At 48.0% G+C, this 23,036-nt stretch overlaps 2 protein-coding genes across 6 annotated transcripts in view; one reads left to right on the forward strand and one right to left on the reverse strand.

Moving 5' to 3' along the window:
- Positions 1-3,784, forward strand: part of VKORC1L1 (vitamin K epoxide reductase complex subunit 1 like 1) — a 65,282-nt gene extending 61,498 nt beyond the window's left edge. For 2 of the 4 annotated variants that reach the window (XM_054714800.1, XM_008141517.3), the window contains one exon: positions 38-3,784. In XM_054714800.1, coding sequence (XP_054570775.1) covers positions 38-275 — 238 coding nt within the window. In that variant the 3' untranslated portion in view covers positions 276-3,784. The remainder of the gene's footprint in view (positions 1-37) is intronic. The other 2 variants (XR_003617510.2, XM_054714801.1) reach the window with 2 other exon arrangements.
- A 468-nt stretch (positions 3,785-4,252) lies between these two features.
- GUSB (glucuronidase beta) lies at positions 4,253-21,798 on the reverse strand. Of its 2 annotated transcripts, XM_008141741.3 has the most exons (12): positions 21,554-21,798; positions 19,888-20,073; positions 19,400-19,581; positions 19,133-19,275; positions 18,496-18,683; positions 17,529-17,681; positions 17,129-17,307; positions 16,904-17,050; positions 12,069-12,153; positions 10,303-10,479; positions 7,661-7,796; positions 4,253-6,031 (listed from the first exon to the last, which is right to left on the reverse strand). In XM_008141741.3, the coding sequence occupies exons 1-12, from the start codon at positions 21,761-21,763 to the stop codon at positions 5,862-5,864; spliced, it is 1,956 nt and encodes a 651-aa protein (XP_008139963.3). In that variant the 5' UTR covers positions 21,764-21,798; the 3' UTR covers positions 4,253-5,861. The 2 variants fall into 2 exon arrangements, with proteins under 2 accessions (XP_008139963.3, XP_028001196.2); XM_028145395.2 differs by lacking the exons at positions 19,133-19,275; positions 19,400-19,581; positions 21,554-21,798 and having other exon boundaries at positions 5,664-6,031; positions 19,888-19,954.
- Between the last annotated feature and the right edge of the window lie 1,238 nt (positions 21,799-23,036).

Below are 23,036 nucleotides of genomic sequence, written 5' to 3' on the forward strand. Positions count from 1 at the left end.
AAGGTCTGACTGAGCCAAGTGTCTCTTTCTCTTGCAGGCATGACAGCAAGTGCAGTTGCAGCTTTAATCCTCATGACATCCTCCATCGTGTCTGTAGTAGGATCTTTGTACCTGGCCTACATTCTGTACTTTGTGCTGAAGGAGTTTTGCATCATCTGTGTCATCACATACGTGCTGAACTTCATTCTTCTTATCATCAACTACAAACGACTAGTTTACTTGAACGAGGCCTGGAAACGGCAACTGCAGCCCAAGCAGGACTGACAGCCCGATGAACTCTTACCTGACAGTCCCAAGTCCCTTTTTCCATTAAGTTAATTTCGCATTTTTTTTATTCTTCACAACAGACACTTTCCCTAAGAATCTTAAACTGATTTTTTAAAATCTTGTAAATTAGAAGGGTATTTTTTGTGTCAATCTTCATTTTAAATATGGATACAAAAAAAAAAAAGCATACGCCGAGCCAATCAAAGACAAGCTTTAACTTTACTTTGAAGATGTTTCTGAAATAATTAAATGTAGCCCTCCGTTGTAAAGTGAGCAACCATTGCTAATAACTCTCCAATATGTATAAATTCAATTTCAGGTATAACAAATGTGATCATGACATGAAAATATTTTAGAATAGATACTGTATTAAGTATTGCCATGTTTACAATATGTAATATGTTTTTAGCCAATGGATTTAAACATGTAGATTCAACTAGAATTCATTTCTGTGATATTTGTAAATAAAGGTAGAAATATTGGATCCATCCCTGCAGAACTTGCTGTACAGTTGAGTTGAAGTGTAGCAATGAAGAATTGTCAGCTCAACACTGACTGAAGAAAAAGTGAAAATAGTTAAGTGCATAGAGAGTCTTGTGAAAAGTACTGACAGCGGTGGGTCCAGCATTGACAGCAAAAATAATAGGGTAGTTGGTTCCCTTTCATCTCCTTCCTCCGCAAGGAAGAAACTCTTTGGACATTCAAGTCAAACTTATGTCTAGTCATAAAACTGGATCAGTTCTACCTTACAGAGTGAGTCATGTGACCAAACCACCAAGTCCAAGGCCTTCAGGACACTAAAGATGGGGAAATGGGTACATTTCTTTGGAGAAAAGCTGGAAATATATGAATTTTAAGGTAAAGTCTCTTACAACAGTTGAATTTTATTTAGATACTTTTCCTTAACATTGGTGCCAACCAAACAGTATTATGGCTTTGAAATAATCAGTATAAGCCCAGTCGCTCCAGAGTAGGATTGCTCTTGGATAGCTCTGTGTTTCCCGTTTCTTTCTGCACTAACTAATCAGATTTCTAACTTAATTGTTTTAGAGTAAAATATTGGCTATGTAAACTTTAGGGCTGATATGCTGCTCAGTTAGCTTAATCTGGAGTACTTTAGGTAGAAATACCTGAAGGTGAAATACTAATGTTGTCACTATTTCTATAACTATACAAGTGCAGAATTTTTTAAAGTGATTTGAATTAACCCAAATAAAATTGTGACAGTATGCTTCTAAGGTTAACATATCAAAATGTTAAAAGTGCCTTCTGTCTTAAATCTCAAACCAAATATTTTCTGTTGAACTTGGGCAGAAGTGTCCTTCCTTCCTTTCTTAGCATGAAGTAGATAACTTGCATTCTATATAAAGGTTCTGTGTAATCATTTTATTCCTTAGATTGAGAAGTAGTAGCAATAACTTTGCTTTCAATTTGATTAATCATTATATTAAAAATAGACCGGTAATTTAAGTGCGTATTTGCCTTTTTGAAGGAGGGGACAGGCTCTGCTCTGTAAACGTATATGTAGAGTCAGCAACTAACTGTCATAATTGATGCAATGTATTATTCTGGTCCAAGGCAGTATAAAATCTGAATTGTAATGAACTATTGAGTTTAAACCAGTTTTGTAAAAAGAGAGCTTAATTCAGATTTCATCCAGCCTGATGTTTTCCCATGAATGTGAATATTTCAATGCCTGTTTTATTATGTATGTATTGTTCTTATTTCTATAGTTAAAGAACTCTAGAAAGCATTGATTAGATGCCTCGTGTGGATGGAGAAACGAGTCCTGATATTGAAGTGAACTGTACAATGAGGTCACGTCGCCGTGCTTCCAGTCCTACGAGCCGTTTACTGCTTCTCTTTTCCCAGCTACAGTGGCAACGGCTCAACGGTTAAGACTTCTGTGGTATATGTAACACTGGTCGTGCTAAAGTTCCTCGTGTCCCAATTTAAAATGTGGTGTTTTGTGGTTTTGTTTTTGTTTTTTATCATATTTTGTATCAATCAGCAGAGTATAGTTAAAGCTTGTCTTGATATTGCCCTCTTGAAAATATTTGTCTTCAGCTCAAAGAGAAAATGTAAAAATGTTCAGCCAGACCCTTCAAGTTTTTCCTTTGTTTTCCTAAGCCTGGGGGGAAACACCACTGTTTCAGTTGTATTAAAAAATGGCCACATTCCTATGATCCAGAACTACTAATCACCTTTTTCTCACTGAGCGATGAACATGTGCTGCCTGCACTGCAGCTCGTAATGCCGACGTCTCAGTAAGCAACAGGGCCCTGCTGGGTGCTATTGGGTACTTGTGCCCTGGAAGAGTGTGGGCTCCCTCTACATCCTCTACGTCACCCCGGAAGAGGGGGAAGAAAGATACCATGTTTTAAAATTCCAGTATTGTTAGGACTATTTTAAAATTACTAGCCACTGACATTGAAGAACAGATTAGGGAAAAAACTGAATTTCTGTTTTTGGCAGTAATTCCATGCTTCTTGATTTTTGAAATGATTTGTAAATGAAGTCTCTTATTAACTTGACAGTCACATCATTTGAAGAAATAAGAGAAGTTGTGGTTATATGATAGGGAAGCTAGGTGGTTTGGAGAACCTCATTGTTGTTTCATTACAGCTAGTTGCTGTCAGTAAGGGTAAACTAAGTGAAATTACTCAGGTTTAACTAGCTGTGTGCCAGGAATTACTTTTACTTGATGTAAGTAGCCTCTCCTTAAACCCATCACTTTTAAAGAGGTGAAAGCAGTGACTATTTGCATTCTAAGCGACAAAGATCTTTTGGTACAAGAGATCTTTGGACCAACAAGGTAGGATAGAGGACCAAGACTATAGTGAAATTAAAATGATTTGTTGCCTTTAGTTTTCTTATATTTCCTTTTAAGACGATCAGCAAAAGTGCAAGGTTACCTTCAACAATTACTTCGTAACTTAGATTGGTATCTCTGCCTGACACCAGGGAATGCTGACAGATCTTGAAAATCAGTATTAAACAGATGCCAACAAGAAACCCACTACCTTTTTTGGTAACCTATTTGGGAAGGAGCACCTAATATGCAAACACTGGGAAAATCTCTCGCTACTCAGACATGTTAGGCAGCACTTAGGACTCCTCATGTATGAGAACTACCCTTCAGTAAAACAAAAGGGGTGTAGTGTGGTGAGAGCCCAGGCCAATTGGTTAAACATGTTTTTAACGAATTATCCCAGAAAAGATAAAATGTTTTCTTATAGAACTATTAAGCATGGCCGAAGTATGAGGTATATGATCTGTATAGTATGCCCCATCAAAAATATTACTAGTGCTTTAAACTCCAGAGTAAACATTCATTTAAAATGGAGTTCACTGGGCAGATATCCCCTTTAATATTAGATAGGAATATTCTTTATCAGAGATTTAGGACACAGTTTTGTTAACTGGTAAAAAAAAAACAAATGTAAATATGTAAGAATGTTTATTTGTTGCACATAACTTTTTTGGTATAAAATAAATGTAGAAGTTACCTGTGGAAGTTGTGCTGCCATCATTCTTATACTGCAGTATTACAGGTCAAAAAGAAGAGGAAACAAATCCACTCAAACTATTCTTAAAGTAACCTCATAACTGGAACCTCACATCTACAGGTATACTGAGTTGGTTTTTTTCTCTTAAATCATATGTAACTTACAGAATACACAAGCAGAATTCTCAGAGATTCTCGTTCCTGGAATTTCTGTAGGTTTATAATTTATGTGGTTAAGAATGAAAAAGGTGTTACAGCCAAGTGGTAGTTCTTACTTTACCAAGTAAACGGGCTCTTTCCCAGATACTGTGGCTTCTCAGCTGGCGAGTGGTACCCTGACTCATTGGCAAGTTCCAAAAGCACAAAGAATGTATGAACCAACTTTTTTTCCACTGCTCTACTTTAGCTCACCTTGAATACTCCATTTTTACAGGTTTATAAAAGTCACATCTGCAAGAAAGATGAATCAATTTGGAATACAGTTTAGCCATATTTTATTGACTAGAACAAATGTGTTCTGTGCTAGACCCTTAGGACTTAAGAAATGGGCCTGACAGACACATCATTTGTGTTGATCATTGAAATGTTCTTTGTGAGGATACGTTCCCTCTACATGAAAGGCAGTGTGTGAATTATAGTCTGAAAACCAGAACCATCTTTTCAAAACTTACCCGTTTCCTTTGATCCAATTTGGATATTCATTTCAGAAAACAGAAAATAAAGGATGACTAAAAGCCTCAAATGAGCCTTAAAACTGATTAGAAGTGATGGGGATAAGGCATCAAAAGTGAATGGGACACCTAGATTGGGAAAGATAAAAATACTTTGGTCCAAGAATTGAAGTATATTAAGAATTTACCTAAATGTAATGATTTGCCTGCAGGAAAACAAAAAATGGCATACCCTATCTGTAATTTGGAGGCATCCCTCGAATGAAAATAATGTTCTACCAGGTGTATGAGAAAGTGGACAATCTAAACAATAGGAATAACATGGGGAGAATTTGCAGTGAATGGCAGTGCTAAAGAGCAAAAGTAAAAGGGTAATGGTCTGCTTTGGCTTTTAGAAAACAAAAAGACTTGAAGATTAATTCATTATTTTGCCTTCATTTTTGTTAAGGACAGAAAAATCCCTGATAGGCAACAAATACCAGGTTTGCAATTTTATTCCTTTGGTACAAGAAGTGGAATACCAGGCTAGCAAAGCAGCCAGGCGTTCATTTATGATTAAACGATTTTTACTGAGAAGGCACTGTGCTGGGTACCATAACCCTACCATAACTAGGTGGGTATTTCTTCCACTGTAAATGATTGGGGAATTGGTACAAAGCTGTTTTATGTGTTAGCCTCTTGCCCCCATCTGAGCAGTCCTGGGGGAGGTCACCCCTGAAATTCCAGAGCCATATTTTCCACAGGGTGTTATATTTTGGGGGAAGAAAGATGGAGATCAAAGTTAGCTACCTTGCTAGTGTTCTTAAAAATAAAGCTACGACAGGATGGAGCAATGTCCTGGAAGAGCTGGTTTACCTCTGAGCTCCCTTCCAATTCTGACATTCCTCAACTCTAACCTGTGGCAACTAGTATGAGTTTCATTATTTTAGCATATCACTTTCTGTAAATGTGTGAGGATTGCAGCTCATCTGTGGAGTTTTACAGGCTGGCCTGGTTTGGTACGTGAGCAGGGCGGCCCTAAGGCAGGGGAGCTACTCCTACGAAGCAGTCTGTAACCAGCAACTCTGAACTTGTGAGTGTTGAAGCAAAAGTTTCTAAAAGTCTATACCCAGTTAAGGCTATGTAAACAGCTTGACACAAAAATAACTTCAGATGCTTTTCAGTGGTACAGATCATCATTCAATTTATGGAATGGTCACTTATGAGCCAACTCTTAATTCCCATACTACAAAATCCTTTATTTTCACTTCTAATGTTCCCTTCTAGCAAATGACTACAAAATCCAGATCAGAAACTCCTTTCTGCCACACATAGGCCAGGAAGGAGGCACTTTCTCTGTCGGCTGTAGCCACAGCCCTCACCTGGGAAGGAGGGAGGGGCTGACAGCTGGTGTCAGCCAAGAGGTAGTTCTTGCTTTACCAAGTAAAGGGGCTCTTTCCCAGATACTGTGGCTTCTCAGCTGTCGGGTGGTACCCAGTCTCGTTGGCAAGTTTCCAGTATCTCTCTCGTAACAGGAACGCTGCACCTTTTGGTTGTCTCTGGCGAGTGAAGATCCCCTTTTTATTTCCTAGTACTCTCACCGGTGCTGAAAACAAGCGAGAGATGTTTCAGATGACTCCAGTGGGCCAAGCTGGAGCCCAGCTGGGCACTAAGAAATAGCCTTATAGTTTAGGGTTTGGTCTGATGTGGCCACTTAATGGGTTAAAGACTTACTACTGTTCCCCCAAAATACCTTAGCTCCCTGGTGTCAATTTTTCATCCGTTAGGGGAAACTATCCAAAATGGTTTATCTTTTACTTGCAAACTAAGGTCTAAAACATTAAGGTACCCAGATGCCTGGTAACTGCAGGGAGCGAGATGAAAAGTGGGAGCCAGAGTCCTGACCAGCCTAAGTGCCTAGGTGGGACCTCCTAGCAGATGTCCACGTCCTCCCGGCGCCTTCCAGTGGGGCTGCCCCTCCTGGTGGCTGGTCTGCCAGAGCTGAAGCTGGGTAGGGAGCGGAGCTGGCTACAGCCAGTCGGGGCTGCGCTCTCAGCGCACCTCCTCTCCACCCCTTGTGAAACCTCAGTTTCCATAAAACCAAAGTAGATCTTTCCCACCAAGAAGTTCAGACAACAGGGATTTCTTCCACAGTAAGCAAATGGCAGGCACTGTACCAAGTACTTCATCAAATGAATCTCTACATCAACCTGCAAGGTGGTGGACTCTGTCCCACTGTACAGGTTCATGAAACTAGGTAACTTGTCCAAGGTCACAAAGCTAACTCGCACCACACAAGGCCGGGGCACCTGCTCAGGAAACCAGACTGCCATGCAGGGTATTTCCAGAAGCCGTTCTTCTCATTAGCCAAGCAGAGTAGAGGCTCACGTTCTCATTCTTCTGTTTAACTCTTTCCATTCTAACTTTTAATTAAACTTTAACCTTCCAAAGACTTGTTTTTCCCCTTAAGTAATGCACTGTTAATTCCTACTACTACTAAATCCTTCCCCACCCCCCCAAATTGCCATCCTAAGTTTATGGTCTAGAGTAGCCCTAGCTATCCCACTTGAGAAAGGAATATGTATTCTCCTGGAAGACGTTTGAACACTCCCACACTCAAAATGCTTGGACATGCCCAGCCAGCATGGCTCAATGGTTGAGCATTGACCTATGAACCAGGAGGTCACAGTTCAATTCCCAGTCAGGGCACATGCCAGTTGTGGGCTCAATCCCAGAGTGGGGTGTGCAGGAGGCAGCTGACTGATGATTCACTTTTATCATTGATGTTCCTATCCCTCTCTCTCTCCCTTCCTCTCTGAAATCAATAAAAATACATATTTTTTAAAAATGCGTGGACCCTTCCCTGTGTTTGGCAAACCTGCCTCGTATAAGTGAGTATCTTACATTTCTCAGGCTTTGTACCGCACTCCGGAATAATGAGTGTATTCCACAATGCCCACTTTTTCCTCAGACTGTTATGAAACAGACATGGCAAGTTAGCCATTCTGCCTCAAGAGAGGAGGCTCTCCCATGTGCTTTTTCACTGTAAAATGGGGAAGCAAGCAAGCGATTATTGCTTGCTAAAGGCAACTTCCTTTTCCCACGAGACCTACATTGATTGGATCCACTTTCCCCCTCTCCTTCTCAGTGCTCCTACCACCAAAAGGCCTGAACTGAGAGGCAGACCAGGAAAAATTCAGAATCAGTACATTCCATAAACCAAGTTATCACTTACATTGGTCAGTCATAAAATCGGCAAAATTCCAGATGAGCTCTCCAACCACATATTCTTTGCGTTTTTGATCCAGAACCAAATGATACTGCTGGAGCAGACTTTTCTGGTACTCCTCGCTGAACATCAGAGGTGGATCCTGGAATTCAAGGCAAAGAGAGAACTTAAGAATCAGAACTGGCAGAATTGTAAATGTCAGATAAAAATAAAGATCCATGTGATAAGGACCAAAATATCTGTCCTCAGGGTGGGCCGCTGGCAGTGTAGACAGCCAGGGTATGACAAGCCCAGAGTAAAAAAAGATTAAAAAAAAACACCTTAATCAGTAATCACTTTATTTATCAATATGATTTGATACTTGCTTTATCTTTTCTATCTCTATTCACCAGCTGAACTACACTGGAAGTAAAAATGTCTGACTAATTTAAAGCTCAAGTCTTCAGCAGCTGCCACTGTATAACTAGTGTGACTCAGATTTACTCACCTCAGACTCACCTTTATCTGGTCTGAGTAAGTAGTTGCTGTTTAGCACATTCATCCATTCAACAAATAATCATTTAGTATGTGCTTATATGGCAGGTGTTGGAGATGAAGTGATAAGCAAGAAAGATAAGTGGCCCCGCCCTCACAGGCTTTCCAATCCAGCAAGAAAGACACAGGGAAATGTAACCAGGTGAGCAGGGAGAGCAAAGGAGCCGGGGATGTTCGGCTGAAGGAGCTAAAGGACTCAGGGGCCACAGAAAACTCCCCTGAGGAACATTAAGCCAGACCTGCCAGGTGAGTAGGCCACGTCACCAACCCATCCAACCTTGGTGAAGAGCTGTGTGTCCTGTACTAAGACAGATCTTTCAGATGTTCCTGGGTCTAAGCTTTCATCTCATGGGAACCTGGGGCGGTGGGGGGTCAGGGAAGGGCTCTAGCGTTAGATGCTGAGGGATGCGGAATCCAGTCATTTGTGAGAGAACAAAGCCCTGTCGGCTTTGCTTTTCTTTTCCAGTGAGAAGGATTAAAATGCTGTATAAGCAGCACTGAAAATACAACTGTACAATTGAGGCACAGTTTTGTGTCAGGTCTGAAGTTGAATTTGAGGGCAGGGCAAGATGTAGATTTTCTTACTTTGCTTTAATGGAAATAACCTTGCATTGTCTACTACTAGTCACACGTGGCTATTTAAATTTAAAACTAAATTAAACCAAATCAACTCGGGCAAACTAGTCACATTTCAGGTCCTCAAAGGCCAGGTGTGGCTATGGCTGCCCTTGGGGGCAGTGCAGATACAGAACACTTCCATCGCTGCGAAGGTTCTAGCAGACAGTGCTAACCTAGGCTTTCTCAGAGTTTCCTAAAAATTCAGAGTTGGCACCTTTTCAGAGAGGGAGAACAAATATGCATAGACACTGTCTTCATGAGCTACTTCCCTCCTTTGCCAGTTTGCAGAAGTGGCATTCTGTGTAAGCAAGATGAATTTAAGAGTGTGAACAGAATAATACAGTTCATATGGGTAGCTGTTTGACATACCAAGAATCAGCCTACTAAGGATTGTGTGGCAACGAAGAATCCCAATAGCTGTGATGGGAGTGTGAGGTGGGTGGAGAGGAAGGGTTGGCTGTGGTTCAAGAATCCCCATGAAAAAAAGTCCCCACAAGATGCCAGAAGCCAATTCCAGCATGTCAGCAGGGCTCAATCATCTGGGAATGGCTAAAGGCATTTCCCCAAACCTAAAAAGGATACATAAATTGATTGCTTGCTACCAGACAACTCAGGGCATCTTAATCTGCATGTTATTGCCTCCTCCTGGCCAAACACCTGAACAGCCAAAGGCAATTCCCCAAGCTGACAATGGATTCTGTACCTAACCCTACCCTTTGATGTGTATATCTCCACCTTGCCTTAGGACAAATTGTGTTAACAAATAGCAAGGGGTCCTGAGACAAGGAGAACTAAGACTCATCTGGCACACCAAATGCCTTCCAAAATTGTGTTTCATCTCTGTACTCTAATTTATGCACAGCGCCTTCTCCAGATTACAGAACCCTTCTAGATGCTGGATCAAGACCACTGGCAACAAGACAAAGCAGCATATCTCTGGTGAGGAAATGGACAAAACAATGAGAAAAGAGCTAGTGATTAAAACTTGCTCCAAGATTTCATGCATTCCCTTAACAAACATTGTTTAGCACCCATGGTGTGCTGACCACTGCTTAGTGCTGGCAAAGCAACAATTAATAGGGTTCAGTCTCCCTCCTAGAACTCACAGTCTGGTCAAGGCAGAGCCAGAGAAATAATGATAGTGCACAGTGAGAGACAGCAAGATGGAAACCAGAGGGGAGTTTCCTCTGCCTGGCAGATGGGGTAAAGGTCACCAAAGAGGGACCACTGGTTGATGATTGTGATGCTAACAAGGGCATTCCAGGCAGGAGGAGGCCAATAGCTTTAAAGAGGCTTCCTCTGAGGACCAAGTAAGGGGAGGCCTTCATGATAGGCAGCGTGCATGTGGAGGGGCAGGCTGGGTGAAACTGAAGAACTGTAGGAAGGTTGTCAGGACAGGTGAGGGCGGGGAAGGAGGTAAATTTCTAACCTGGGGTAATGAGTGACATCACTGCCCAAGATAGAGAAGAAGGAACAGAATGTTGTGCATTACTTACGTGGTGAAACCCTGTGATGGCGTCCGCCCCATACTCGCTCTGAATAATCGGCTTCTGATAGGTATCGTACCAGTTCTCAAACTGGGTGGCCAGCTGCAGCTGAATCACCTCCAGGTGCCCGAAGTCATGATACCAGGAGAAGTAGCTGTTCACACAGATGACATCCACGTATGGTGCCTAGGACAAGAGCATGAAAGCTTGTCCCCGCACCAGAAGATGGTGGAAGTCAGGACTCTTCTACTCAGGGGCCATTTTGACAGAGCAGGTAAAAAGGGGACACGGAAAATGATCTAGATGGTTACAGGTGTAGTCAAGGAGTGACCCGAATGGACAAGTCTACACTCCTGGACGGACGCTCTTGACCTGGCTAAGGTTCTGGTGAGGGCTGAGGCTGAGGGAGGTGCCCTCAGTGGAAGCCCAGGGCCCACCCAACCAGATTCTGTTCCTCTCTAGCTAGTGAACTGGATTCTGTTCCTCTCTAGCTATGCTCCTGTCACTAGTCCTCCCCCATCTGGCCCTGGAGAAATATTCCCAACTGAGATGCAGTTTTCCCCATACTGTTTCTGAGCTTGTACTGTGGGCCCTAAAGTGGTTGGAAGATTCCCTCCTAGCAGGGTAGCCAAGATGATGGAGCGAAACAGCCTGGAGTCTAACCAACATAGAGCTCAGGAGTTGGCAGCAAAGACTAGACAGCCCAACGTTGAGTCTCTAATGCCAGGCTCACCTCCAGACCCTGCACCGGGACTGGTATGGCCTGTCTTTCCCAAGTGACCACAGCCTCTTTCCAAACTGTGGTGGGAAATGCAGAGGAAGATGAAGTTGGGGGCACCTCTGGGTGGACACGTGTACATGATCACACATCCTGCCAGGTGAGTCTGGCAGCCTGAGGAGGCCCTGCTGGTGCTTCACCAGCTTTATGCTTCTCTGAAGGGGGTTGTCTCGACAGATGGCAGAGGAGCGCCAGGGCTACGAGCTTCTTTCCATTTGGTGATCACAATTTATGTTTCTATAGTGTTTTCTCATCCATTCTTTCTTTAGACGATTTCTCTTTCTGTGGCACTTCCCTCCTAAGTACTGCCTTCAGTTCTCCAGGGGAGCATTTCTTTGTGCCCCTGTTTTTCAGCTTCCAGTGCAATTGAATGCATTGTTTCTGAGGGGCTGCTGTGCCCGGGCACGGGAGGGGGGCCCAGTGAGGGAGGCTGTTGGGCCAGCCAGCTTTGGGATCCTGCACTTCGATCCTCAATCTCAATGGTTCCCAAAGCTGGCTGATGACCGGAGTCACTGCAGAGCTTTTTACAACTCAGATTCCCACCCTGGACTGACTCAATCAGAATCTCAACATCCAGACACCTTAGTGGTTCTGATGATCAGCCAGGTTTGAGAAACAATGGACAATGATGACTTTAGGCTCCCTTAAAACTTTGTCATTGTATGAGCACAGTAAACTGAGGTGCATAGAATTAAACTGAGGCACCTAGAATCTGAAATGAGAACAAATTAAATCTCCGTGTGCCCAGCCTCTTTGGACTTAGGAAGCCACACTGCCCAGTGAATGGCAGGTGGTTATCTTTGACCTACAGCCCGTCTATGAAAATGCTGGACTGGCGGTTCATGGTTCTTCCCCTCACGTGGCCCAGGAGCCCCTTTCCCATCTCGAGGATTCTGCTGTACAAGGTGTTCCCCTAATGACCTGGGCCCACATCAGGAGGAAGGACTAGAGCACAGGACAGAAGAAATGAGAGGTGTGGGGAACCCCCCAGGCTCACCCCGAGGTCTGCGTCATACTTGGAGTTGGTCACAAAGGTCACGGGCCGGGAGGGGTCCAAGGCTTTGGTGTGAGCAATCAGTGTCCTGTCGTGGAGGGCAGAAGACAGGGCTGCTGTCAACTGGGAAGGGCTGTCAGCCACCTCTCAACCCCTTCCTCTCATTCCCTCCCCCACCCCCACCCCCCCACAAATCCACTGCTCCCCTCCTTCCTCTAAGTGTATTTTAGGTATGCAAACATGTTCCTCTAGTCCGAGATCATGTTCCCTGACATCATTCCTTCTCCCTCCCCAAATCCGAGCTTCCCCTCCTCCAAAGAGGCCACCTTGCAGGCAGAGTTGGGTCCTTGGGCTGGGCACTGCCAAAAACTTGGTTCTGAATCTCTGAAAAAGCTCTTGACAAGAGGATTGAATGGGGTGTTGATTACAATGGCTGTTAATTTAACAAATAATTAGGGAGTGGTGCTAGGTAGCAGGGTGTGTGCTGTGTGCAGGGCACTCACTACACACTTCACAGCTGTGCCATAGCTTTGTGGAGCAGCGGGAGCAGAGGCACTTGCAGGTGTGAGAAATTGCAACGACAAGTGGTAAGAGGGTTCTAGGAGACGATCCCAGGGCACATAACTGACAGGGGGAGTCAGTGTGGGCCTCTCTGACTCCTGAAGAAATGGCATCAATGCTGAATCGCATTAACCGAGGAGGGATGGCAAGAAGAGGCTTCCCAACAGAGGAACCTGTCAGAGGTCTCCCAGCGCAGGTCACCTGCACTCACTGTTTAAGCCTGTGTTCCTCTGCTCCTTCCTCACAGCTTTTCTTTCCTTTACACCCTCTCCCCATAATTGCTTTTCTCATTCGAAGGCTGTGGTTTCCACAGGCCAGAACTGTACCCCTTACCCTCAAGCCTCTGATCCACACTCTGAAAAGGCCTGTTTGTCACCTGGAAAGGTTCAAAGCCTAGCTGAGCTCCTCCAGCCCAGGCAGCTCTACCCATACCCTGCCCCATCCTTCATCCTCCAAAAATCATGCATCTCCCTCTTCTCACCTCCCAAAAAAGCCCATCTGGAACTTCAGGCACCCGTTCCTGGGAGCCTATCTTTTCACCCTCACAAGAAAAATTCTGTCCACCAGCCCTGGCTCCACACACTACAGGACCCCATGCACTCTGGGGCTGTGTATTCAGAGCTGTGGGTCATTTTGCCCAGGTGGGTCACTCCTCAGAGCCTTTTACAGATGTGGCTCAGCTGAGAGCACTCCAGGAAACTGGCATGCAGTGTGCCTCAGGGAGTGTTTTGCTAGCCTCTTGCAGCAAGTGAAATGATTTTCCTCTGCAGGCAAAGTTATAACGGGCAGGACTGTAAGAAAGAGAAGGAACCCAAGTCCCGGCACTAGCACCAGCCTGCCTTGCTTCACAGCTGGGCCTTGCCTAGGCACTTCACAAGCCCAATATAAGTAGCAACCATCTACAGATCTCTTTGTAGCTCCTGCCAGGTGGCCCCAGGCAGTGGCTGACTTTGCACCTCCTGGGAGACTCCAGAGCCAGTACACCAGGTGAACAGCTTCAGGTTATACCAGATTACAATTCTACACATCCACAAGTGACACACTCAAGGGGCAGACTCAGTGAGCACCAAAGCCCCACTGAAGCAAGTCCTGCTTCATAGGGAAATCTGCACAGCTGCTCTTCCACTGTAGTCATAGCTGGTCTTCACAGCCAATTGGGCTGGAGGTCAAGTCCTCCCAGTGATACCAATAGCAATCAGGGCACACCCAGAGTGCCCAGCTCAGGTGACCCTACAGGACACCTACTACACAAGGCCACCCTACAAATTCCAGGAGACATACCAGCTCTACCTAATATATAGAAACAAACACAGGGAAGCAGCCAAATAAACATGTCACAAATGAAAGAAATGGAAGCAAGCAAACTACTGGATAGAGAGTTCAAAACCATGGTTTTAAGGTTACTCAAGGATCTTAATGAGATCTTCAAGGGACTTAGTGAGACTTTTAAGTACCTTAGTGAGAACGTTGAAGATATGAAAAAGGACCGGTCAGAAGTTAAGCCTACACTACTGAAGGGATTCAACAGTAGAGGATTCTGAGAATCAAATCAATGATTTGGAATATGAGGAAGCAAAAAACATCCAATCAAAGGAACAGAAGAAAAAAATCCAAAAATATAAAAATAGTGTAAGGAGCCTCTGGGATGATGTCAAGCATACCAACATTTGCATTATGGGAGGGCCAGGAGAAGAGAGAGAGGAAGATATTGAAAACCTATTTGAAGAAATAAGGACAAAACGTTCCCCCACCTGGTGAAAGAAATAGACTTACAAGTCCAGGAAGCACAGAGAACCCCAAATAAGAGCAACCCAGAGGCCCACACCAAGACACATCATAATTAAAATGCTAAAGACAAAGAGAGAACCTTAAAAGCAGCAAGAGAAAAGCAGTTACCTACCTACAAGGGAGCACCCATACAAATGTCAACTGATTTCTCAACAGAAACTTTGCAGGCCAGAAGGGAGTGGCAAGAAATATTCAAAGCGATGAATAGCTACAACCAAGTGATGAATAGCAAGGAGCTACTCTATACAGCAAAGCTATCCTATATAATAAAAGCCTAATATGCTAAGTGTCCAGTCATCCATCCGTCCAACCAATCAAAGTGTAATATGCTAATGATATGCTAAGGCTGCTCAACCGCTCACTATGATCTGCACTGACCACCAGGGGGCAGACACTCGGACTGGTAGGTTAGCTTGCTGCTGGGGTCCAGCTGATAGAGACTGAGCGAGACAGGTCGGACATGCCCTGGAGCCCTCCCGTGGTCCCTCCCCTGCTGGCCAACTTCCTGTGTCCCTCCTCGGCTTTGATCGTGCACCGGTGGGGGTCCCTCGGCCCGGCCTGCACTCTCTTGCAATCTGGGACTCCTTGGGGGATGTCGGAGAGCCAGTTTCGGCCTGATCCCGCAGGCCAGGCCAAGGGACCCCCTGGTGCACAAATTCATGCACCAGGACTCTAGTCATTTAGAACTGAAGGTCAGATAAAGAGCTTCACATACAAGAAAAAGGTAAATGAGTTCATCATCCACCAAACCAGTTTTACGTGAAATGTTGAAGGGTATTCTTTATGAAAAGGAAGAAGAGATAAAAAATATGAACAATCAAATGGCAATAAATACATAATCTATCAACAATTTAATCTAAAAGTAAAAATAAATGAACAAGAAATCTAATGAACAAAATAAACTGGTGAATAAAACAGAATCAGAGGCATGGAAACATGGAACAAACTGACAAGTCTCAGAGGGAAGCTGGGGGGACACGGGAGAGGAAATTAGCCAAAGATCTTACTTTACCTATGGACACGGGACAATAGGGCGGTGAAGGTCTGGGGTGGGGTGGGAACCGGGTGGAAGGTGACAATGGGAAAAACGGGGGACATCTATAATACCCTCAACAATAAAGATTAAAAAAAAGAGAGACAGAACCAAGGATCACAGGGAAAGGGGGATCCCTCCTACTGTGGAAACACTGCCCCCAAGTGGTGTTTCTTTCCACTGCAATGCAGGGAGAGGGGAGCAGGGAGGGAAGAGCTACTGGAACCATGAACTTTAGATGGCCTGGTCCTATCCAAATGTAACTTTAGAATACTTAGACGTTGAAAAGCCTGTTTATAATTATGTGGGCAGATAAGCTGGTTTTATGAAGCCTAGTTCCACTTTACAGATGAACCCAAGCATCACAAAGTTTTTTTATGGAGTTTTTTTTTAAATATATTTTTATTGATTTTTTACAGAGAGGAAGGGAGATAAGAGTTAGAAACATTGATGAGAAACATTGATCAGCTGCCTTTTGCACGCCCCCCACTGGGGATGTGCCCGCAACCAAGGTACGTGCCCTTGACCGGAATCGAACCTGGGACCTTTCAGTTCACAGGCTGATGCTCTATCCACTGAGCCAAACCAGTTTCAGCTTTTTTTGGAGTTTTAACACATACTAAGATTCCCAGGAATGGACACACCATTAAAGGTGAGGGTACATTAGCCCTAGCCTCTTTGGCTCAGTGGACAGCATTGGCCTGTGAACTGAAGGGTCCGCGGTTCGATTCCGGTCAAGGTCACATGCCCGGGGTTGCGGGCTCGATCCCCAGTGTGGGGCGTGCAGGAGGCAGCCAATCAGTGATTCTCTCTCATCATTGATGTTTCTATTTCTCCCTTCCTCTCAGAAATCAATAAAAATATATATATTTTTTTAAAGTGAGAGAAGATTATACTTGGTTTCGTGTGGAACTTTACCTAGAGTGGTTCACCATTTTGGAAATGCATGGCACTGAGGGAACTGCTCGGGGTACCAGTGCCAACATGGCACCACTGCTGTGAGCTTTTGGAGTTTGCTTGCAGGGGATTCTGCATCTAGGAGTAAGCATCTGACCCCTTCACTGGTCTTCTGGGGAGTCAGTTCCAGGTATTCATGTATTGTTTTATAAATGACTCTCCTTGATATCACAGTTAGCCATGCCACTATTTTTTTATTTTAACTTAGAGTTATATGTATAAGTAGGTGAAGTTACCTCTGGATTTCATTTCAGGTGTGAAAAGCAGACTCTGAGTCTCACTGGGTTGAAATTACAACAGGTGGGTAGGGATCTGGTCCCCTGAACTGAGCAAGTCTAGATGCACTCAAGTCTGGGCTGGGAGCTGGATGCTGGCTCCCCTACAGCACACACCCACCTCAGGGAGACCTCAGCTCTCCAATGGCCGGCGGCCAAGGCTGAGCGGGGCCGAAGGCAGGGTCACTGCCCTGACCCAGGCCAGGGCAGAAGAGGGCACTCACTTGAAGTAGTAACCTGCAGGTTCCAGGGAGGAAGCGGGCTCGTTGGCCACAGACCACATCACGACCGCTGGGTGATTCTTGTCCCTGCGCACCAGCTCCTCCATCACCTCAAGGTGGTGCTGCAGAGACTGGTTGTTGTAGCTCTGGCTACGGGTGGGGAGAAAAGGGAGTGTGTCATCACCTGCCACGGTGGCAGGCTGGGCAGCATGGGCAGTGGGCACTCACCTCAGCACGATGCCCACGCCAGGGCTCTCATCAATGACCACGATCCCATACTGGTCACAGAGCTGCATCACCTCCTCTGCATAGGGGTAGTGGCTGGTACGGAAGGCGTTGGCACCAAGCCAGAGAAGCAAGTTGAAGTCCTTCATCAGCAGTGGCCAGTCGAAGCCCTTCCCTCGGATCTAGAGGACAGCAACCTAGAGTGACCCCTGCCTCCTGTCCCTGATGCACTTCCTTCTAGAGCTGGACCCATCAGCCCTCCACCCAGCCAAGCACGGACCCCATCAGGCAGCAGTTTTGAGCAGTTTGCTTAACTGCTCTGAGCTGCCCTCAACCACTGCGGGGGCATGGGGAAGGTAAAGATGAGGAACAGCCCCACAGGGACCCAGGAGCCCCAACTCACGTCTGCATCCTCATGCTTGTTGACCCCATGGAAATAGAAAGGTTTCCCGTTAATGAGGAACTGGTTCTTTGTGACAGCCACAGTGCGAATCCCCACGGGGAGCGAGTAGAAGTCAGACATGTACCCAGCTGCCGTCTGTACAGTCAGCCTCACCTGTGAAAGCCAAGCACTGGAGTGAGGCATCCTTAATGGCCTGAGTCCCACACAGCCGCCCAGCAGAACGGCCCCGTGAAAACCACAGCAGCCCACCTCTGGGACACAAGCAGAGAGATTGAGAAATTACAGGCTTCTGCCATTAGCAAGGAAGAACCATTCCCCACCCTTCCTGCCGGAAGCCAATTCCAGCATGTCAGCAGGGCTGAATCATCTGGAGATGGCTGAGGGCATTTCCCCAAACCTGAAAAGGATGACTGCTTGCTGCCAGACAGCTCAGGGCACCTTAATCTACATATTATTGCCCCCTACTGGCCAAACACCTGAACAACCGGAGGTAGGAGATAGTTTCACCAATCTGACAATGAATTCTGCGAACTAAAACCCTGGCCTTTGATGTGTATATCTACCTTGCCTTAGGACAAATTGTGTTAATAAATAGCAAGGGGTCCTGAGACAAAGAGAACTTGGTTTCTTTAGCTGAGCTCCTCTGACTCCTCATGATGCCTTTCAAAATTATGTTTTGTCTCTGAACTCTTATTTAATTTACGCACAGCACCTTCTCCAGATTTCTGAACCCTTCTAGATTCTGGATCAAGACCACCGGCACCTGCCCCTCGAGCCTGCTCTTCAAATCTGGGCTGTCCCACCAAGGGTTGAAAAAACTCGGGCTGAGAATGCTTCAGTCCAATTGACTAGGAATCTCAGAGGCCCATGCCTGCCTGTTCATCTATCCAATCACCTGCTAAAGCCAGGTAAGGTTGCTGAAAGGGGGCAAAAGGCCTCCCACAGCCCCAGTCTTAACCACCATTACCTCCAATGAGTACAGGTAGGCAGGGTGCTCATGCATCAGGTATGGCCACCAGAGGTGGGCATTGGGCACCTGCAGCTGGCCGTGGCCTCCAGTCCCCCGGGCCACAATATTGCCTTCCTCATCCTGAAGATATACTTCCAGCTGGAAGTGGTCACTGCCCTGGATGGAAATCTGATAATGCACCAGCCCTGTGGGAGACAAGAGATCAGAAAAGAGAGAAGGAAGGATGTGACCTGGGTCACACAGATGAGAGGACCCTGAGGCCACCACTGAGGAGTCCACCAAGGCCCTGAGACCCCAGCCAACAATTGTTTATTTTTTGAGCTTGACCTGCAGTGAGGAGACTGAGGGCAGCACAGTGGGGAAGGGACATGGGATCCCCATGTAGCCTGAGTGATGTGATTTTAGGCAAGCCCATGTCTCACTGCGCTTTATTTCCTCATAAAATGAGGTCAGGCCAGATGGTATTTCAGAAGCCCTTCCCGGCTTACACAGGCTGGATTTTAGCTCCTTAGGTAAACGGGGCCCTGTGAGTGTTAAGAAATGCTGGAAGAGCCTTTCTCCTGCAGCATCTTTCAACACTGGGAACAGAGCCACTTTGGGCCTGGGGGAGGGAAGATCCTGCCGGAGCCCTCACCAGTGCTTTGGTCCACGCTGGTGGTGACGTCGATGTCATCAATGTAGATGGTGGGCGTGGTATAGAGGATCACAGGCCGGTGCAGTCCCGCGTAGTTGAAGAAGTCAAAGTTTGTGTTCTGGACAAAGTAACTGTTGGGGTACCTAGAGAGGGAGGACAGTGGCCAACTGGGGTCTTGCCCTGAGGCCTTCACCTCACTTCTGCTAAGGCAGGTGGGAAGACCATGGGCAGGGTGGGGACCAGAATGGGGGAGCAGGTTCTGCTCACTTGGAGGTATCCGTCTTGTAGACGATGGTCCCTGGCGGCAGGGTGTGGGGGGTGAGTGTGTTGTTGATGGCGATGGTAATGCGGCAGGAGGACAGGGGCCCACTCTGGACCAGCTTGCTGATGTCAACCTCGAACGGAAGATGGCCCCCCTCATGCTCTGCCACATGGACCCCATTCACCCACTGCAGACACAGGAAAATACGGGGAGGGGGCCAGAGCATGAGGAAGGGCCACTGCCACCTCAGGTACCCCCTCACACAGAGGTGCCCTGCCAGCTTCTACCCGCCTCACCCGCCTGATGGGAGGAATGGAGTTCCAATGGAGATTGAGACAATCCTCCCTAGTGTAGGGCATGAGCATTTCCCCCAACCCACCCCAGAAGGCAGGCTGTCGGGCGACAGCTGGGAGCCAGGCACCCCAAGGAAGACCCATGCGTGCTCAGCAGCCGCACCTGCCCACCCGCCCTGCCTGCTGCTCGCTGTACTGACCACAATGGCATAGTAGTGGGCGCTGCCAATTCTCAGCACCACTCTTGTGTTCAGGTCCTGGGTCCATCGCTGGGGCAGCGTTGCCTCTCGTTCATACCACACCCAGCCGACAAAGCCACGCAGCTGCCCATCCTGGCCCACATCATTGAAGCTGGAGGGAACAGGCATGTCCAGGGTGGGACCCGACTGGGGAAAGAAGGGCCAGGATCAGGTCCAGACCACCTGGAATGGCGATGGTAATGCGGCAGAAGGACAGGGGCCCACTCTGGACTAAGACCAAGTCCCAAGCAGGCCCCTTCCCTAGAGGCCAGGTTCCCCTGAAACCTTGTCTTCAGGAAGGCTTCGCCAGACCCTGGAAGTCTAGGCCACCTCGCCATTGTGATTCTTTGCCAGCAACTGACCAATGTCTTTTATGGAGCTCATTTAATTCTCACAACTCCATGATGTAGACACGAGTCACTCACTCACTCAAAGGACAGTGTAGGGAACACCTGCAATATTGTTCTGGGCACCAGGAATAAAACGGTGAGCAGGCCTCTGCCGGCAGGTGGTCAGCTCTATGAAGAGCATGCTGGCAGGGGCAGGGGACTATCTTAGGAGTCAGAGAAGGCCTTTTGGGGCCAGGGCCAAGGGATACTGCCTCAGGACAACCTGGCAGAATTGGGTGAGCCTGAGCCCGCCCAGCAGGGAATCCTGTGAACACCTCGGGTCCAAGGCAAGGCAGGAGTGAGGCAGAGAGCTCAGTGAGCCCGGACACAGCCTGGCTTTCCTAAGGACAGCTTGAATGTGGGAGGTGGGACCTCTAAGGAGGGGATTTCCTCAGTCCTTCACAGCTCTATCCCCAGGGTTTGACACAAGCTCTGGAACCGGATAAATCCTGGCTGCATGGATGGATAACTGGCAGATGAGGGATCGCCTGCTAGGATGGTTTATGTCCAAGGACTGCGGGGGCCAGTTCTTTCTCAAGGCAACCAGCACCAGGGTCTCCAGCACCAGGGGAAGAGGTGGCCCCGGACCACAACGCGGCCTGAATGAAAGGAGGATCGGCAGAGCCCAGGGACTAAGAGGAAGATAATCGACTGGCGGCCCCAGGAGGAAGGCTGGACATGCAGAGGCTGCTTTGCTGGGGAAACTGTGAGTGGGGCACATGCCTGGCACCCAGCACCCCTCCACCGCCACTTCCTTTTTTCCTCTCCTGCTGAATGCTGGGCAGCAACCCCCCAAATAGGATCTGGGAGAGGCTAGCGGTGCATGGCACACAGGCCCGTCCCAGACCAGTGGTGGCCGACCCGACTCCAGGCAGAGGGGAGACCTGGGTGGGGTCCCTGGCTGGACGTCTACCTGAACCTGGGACCCACGGTCCTGCCTGCCAGGGCAGAGCTGGTCCCGAGGTGTCCAACGCCCGCCCTCCTCGGCCCACCCCTCTGACCGGGCTCGACCGGGGCCCTTCCCCCGCCCCGGGAGGGTGGGCGCCCGCCCCACAGACTTTCGGTTCCGGTCCGCCCTCCGCTGGTCAGCTCCTTCCGCGACCGCAGAGCCCCCCCCACCCCCCGACGCCTCCAAGCCGGTTACACTGAACCCCTCCGGGCCCGCACCCAGGCCCCCACCGGGCGCCCAGGGACCCCCCGCCCAGCCCCAGCCCGCCCCCCCCCCCCCGGTCCCGCACCTCCCGCAGCGGCGTCCGGTACCACTGCTGCTCGAAGCCCTGGCGCCGATTTTCGGAGAAGTCGGCGCGGAACTTCCAGAGGCCGCCGAGCTCCTTGCGCTCCCGCGACGCGCTCTCCCGGGGGTACAGCATCCCGCCCCGCAGCGCCAGCGCGCAGCCCCAGAGCAGCGGCCCGAGCACGGCCCAGGCCCCCGCCGCCCGCCGCGCCATGGCTTCCGCGCGCCCGCCAGCCGCTCTCTGGTCGCTGGGGGGCCGCCGCGTGGGAGGCGGGACCGGGCGGGGGCGGGGCCGGGGCCGGGGGCGGGACCGGGGCGGGACCGGGGCCACGGGTCCCGCCTGAAGCCTCCGGTGCGATTTTGGCTTCAGGCGGTGCCCGGCCGGGAGGAGACCGGCTCGGCGGGCCGCTGCGGTGGACACGCCCCGTCTGCCCGAGGGCTGCGGGGACCCCGAGGCTGGACTACAGGGAAGAGGGACCCCGAGCTTCCAACCCCGAAGGGTGCCCGCCCTGCACCCCCCAGCCCTCCCCACCTTCCCGGGGACACTGCCTGCTCCCCGCCCTCCCGGACTGCTCCGCCCCGGGGGGCCGGTCCAGGGCCGCAAGCCAGAGTGATACCCCCCCCCCCCAAAAAGGCCGAGTTGCCCCAACTCCCACCCGGACCTGTTTCTTCAGAGGCCGCCCTGAGACTCCATTGCTTTTGCCTGCCAGACCCCAGGGAGCCCAGACGAGGTCCTCACTGTGCCCGGTGGGGTCCCTCCGCGGGGACACCAGACCCAGGAGCTAGGCCATAGCCTTGACCCTCGGCCGCCGGGACCCCAAACCCCTGCCCTGGGGGCCGAGAATGCCAGGATAGGGGACTATGGCCCCAGTAACCCAGTCTGGATATCATTGTTCGTACAATACCTGACTTTTAAAAAAATTATTTTTCATTTTTGCTCTGGTTTCATGCTTACCTAAGCAAGTTTCTGATAGTGGCCCTTGATACTAGAAATGGAATCCCAGGGAAGTAAAAATAAAATATAGTCTAGGAATTGCCAAGATTTAAAGGCTTTCCCCCAAATGCTTACAATATAAAAATAAGAGAAAGTAGGATGCAAAAGTATATCCAGCATGATCCCCACACAAATACAGATGTAAAGTGTTATTATCTGTTATTATTTTTTAAAATATATTTTATTGATTTTTCACAGAGAGGAAGAGAGAGGGATAGAGAGTTAGAAACATCGATCAGCTGCCTCCTGCACACCCCCCACTGGGGATGTGCCTGCAACCGAGGCACATGCCCTTGACCGGAATCGAACCTGGGACTCTTAAGTCCGCAGGCTGACGCTCTATCCACTGAGCCAAACCGAACTCAAAAAGAGTTATTATTGAAGTTGTATAGGTTATTTCCATGTTGTTCTTCATACTTTCCTGATTTCTTAAAATCTGTAATGAACATGCATCACCATCATCATCATTGATTTCAGAGAAAGGAAGGAAGAG

The sequence above is a fragment of the Eptesicus fuscus genome, chromosome 4 (assembly GCF_027574615.1).
Source record: "Eptesicus fuscus isolate TK198812 chromosome 4, DD_ASM_mEF_20220401, whole genome shotgun sequence".
NCBI lineage: Eukaryota > Metazoa > Chordata > Mammalia > Chiroptera > Vespertilionidae > Eptesicus > Eptesicus fuscus.

Excerpts from the sequence above, each read along its gene's own strand:
- GUSB (XM_008141741.3), bottom strand. The coding sequence starts at position 21,763 with ATGGCGCGGCGGGCGGCGGGGGCCTGGGCCGTGCTCGGGCCGCTGCTC. Across the intron at positions 20,074-21,553 it reads ACCGGACGCCGCTGCGGGAG|TCGGGTCCCACCCTGGACAT; the intron begins GTGCGGGACCGG and ends TTCTTTCCCCAG. Across the intron at positions 12,154-16,903 it reads CCTGCAGGTTACTACTTCAA|GACACTGATTGCTCACACCA; the intron begins GTGAGTGCCCTC and ends CCTCCACGACAG.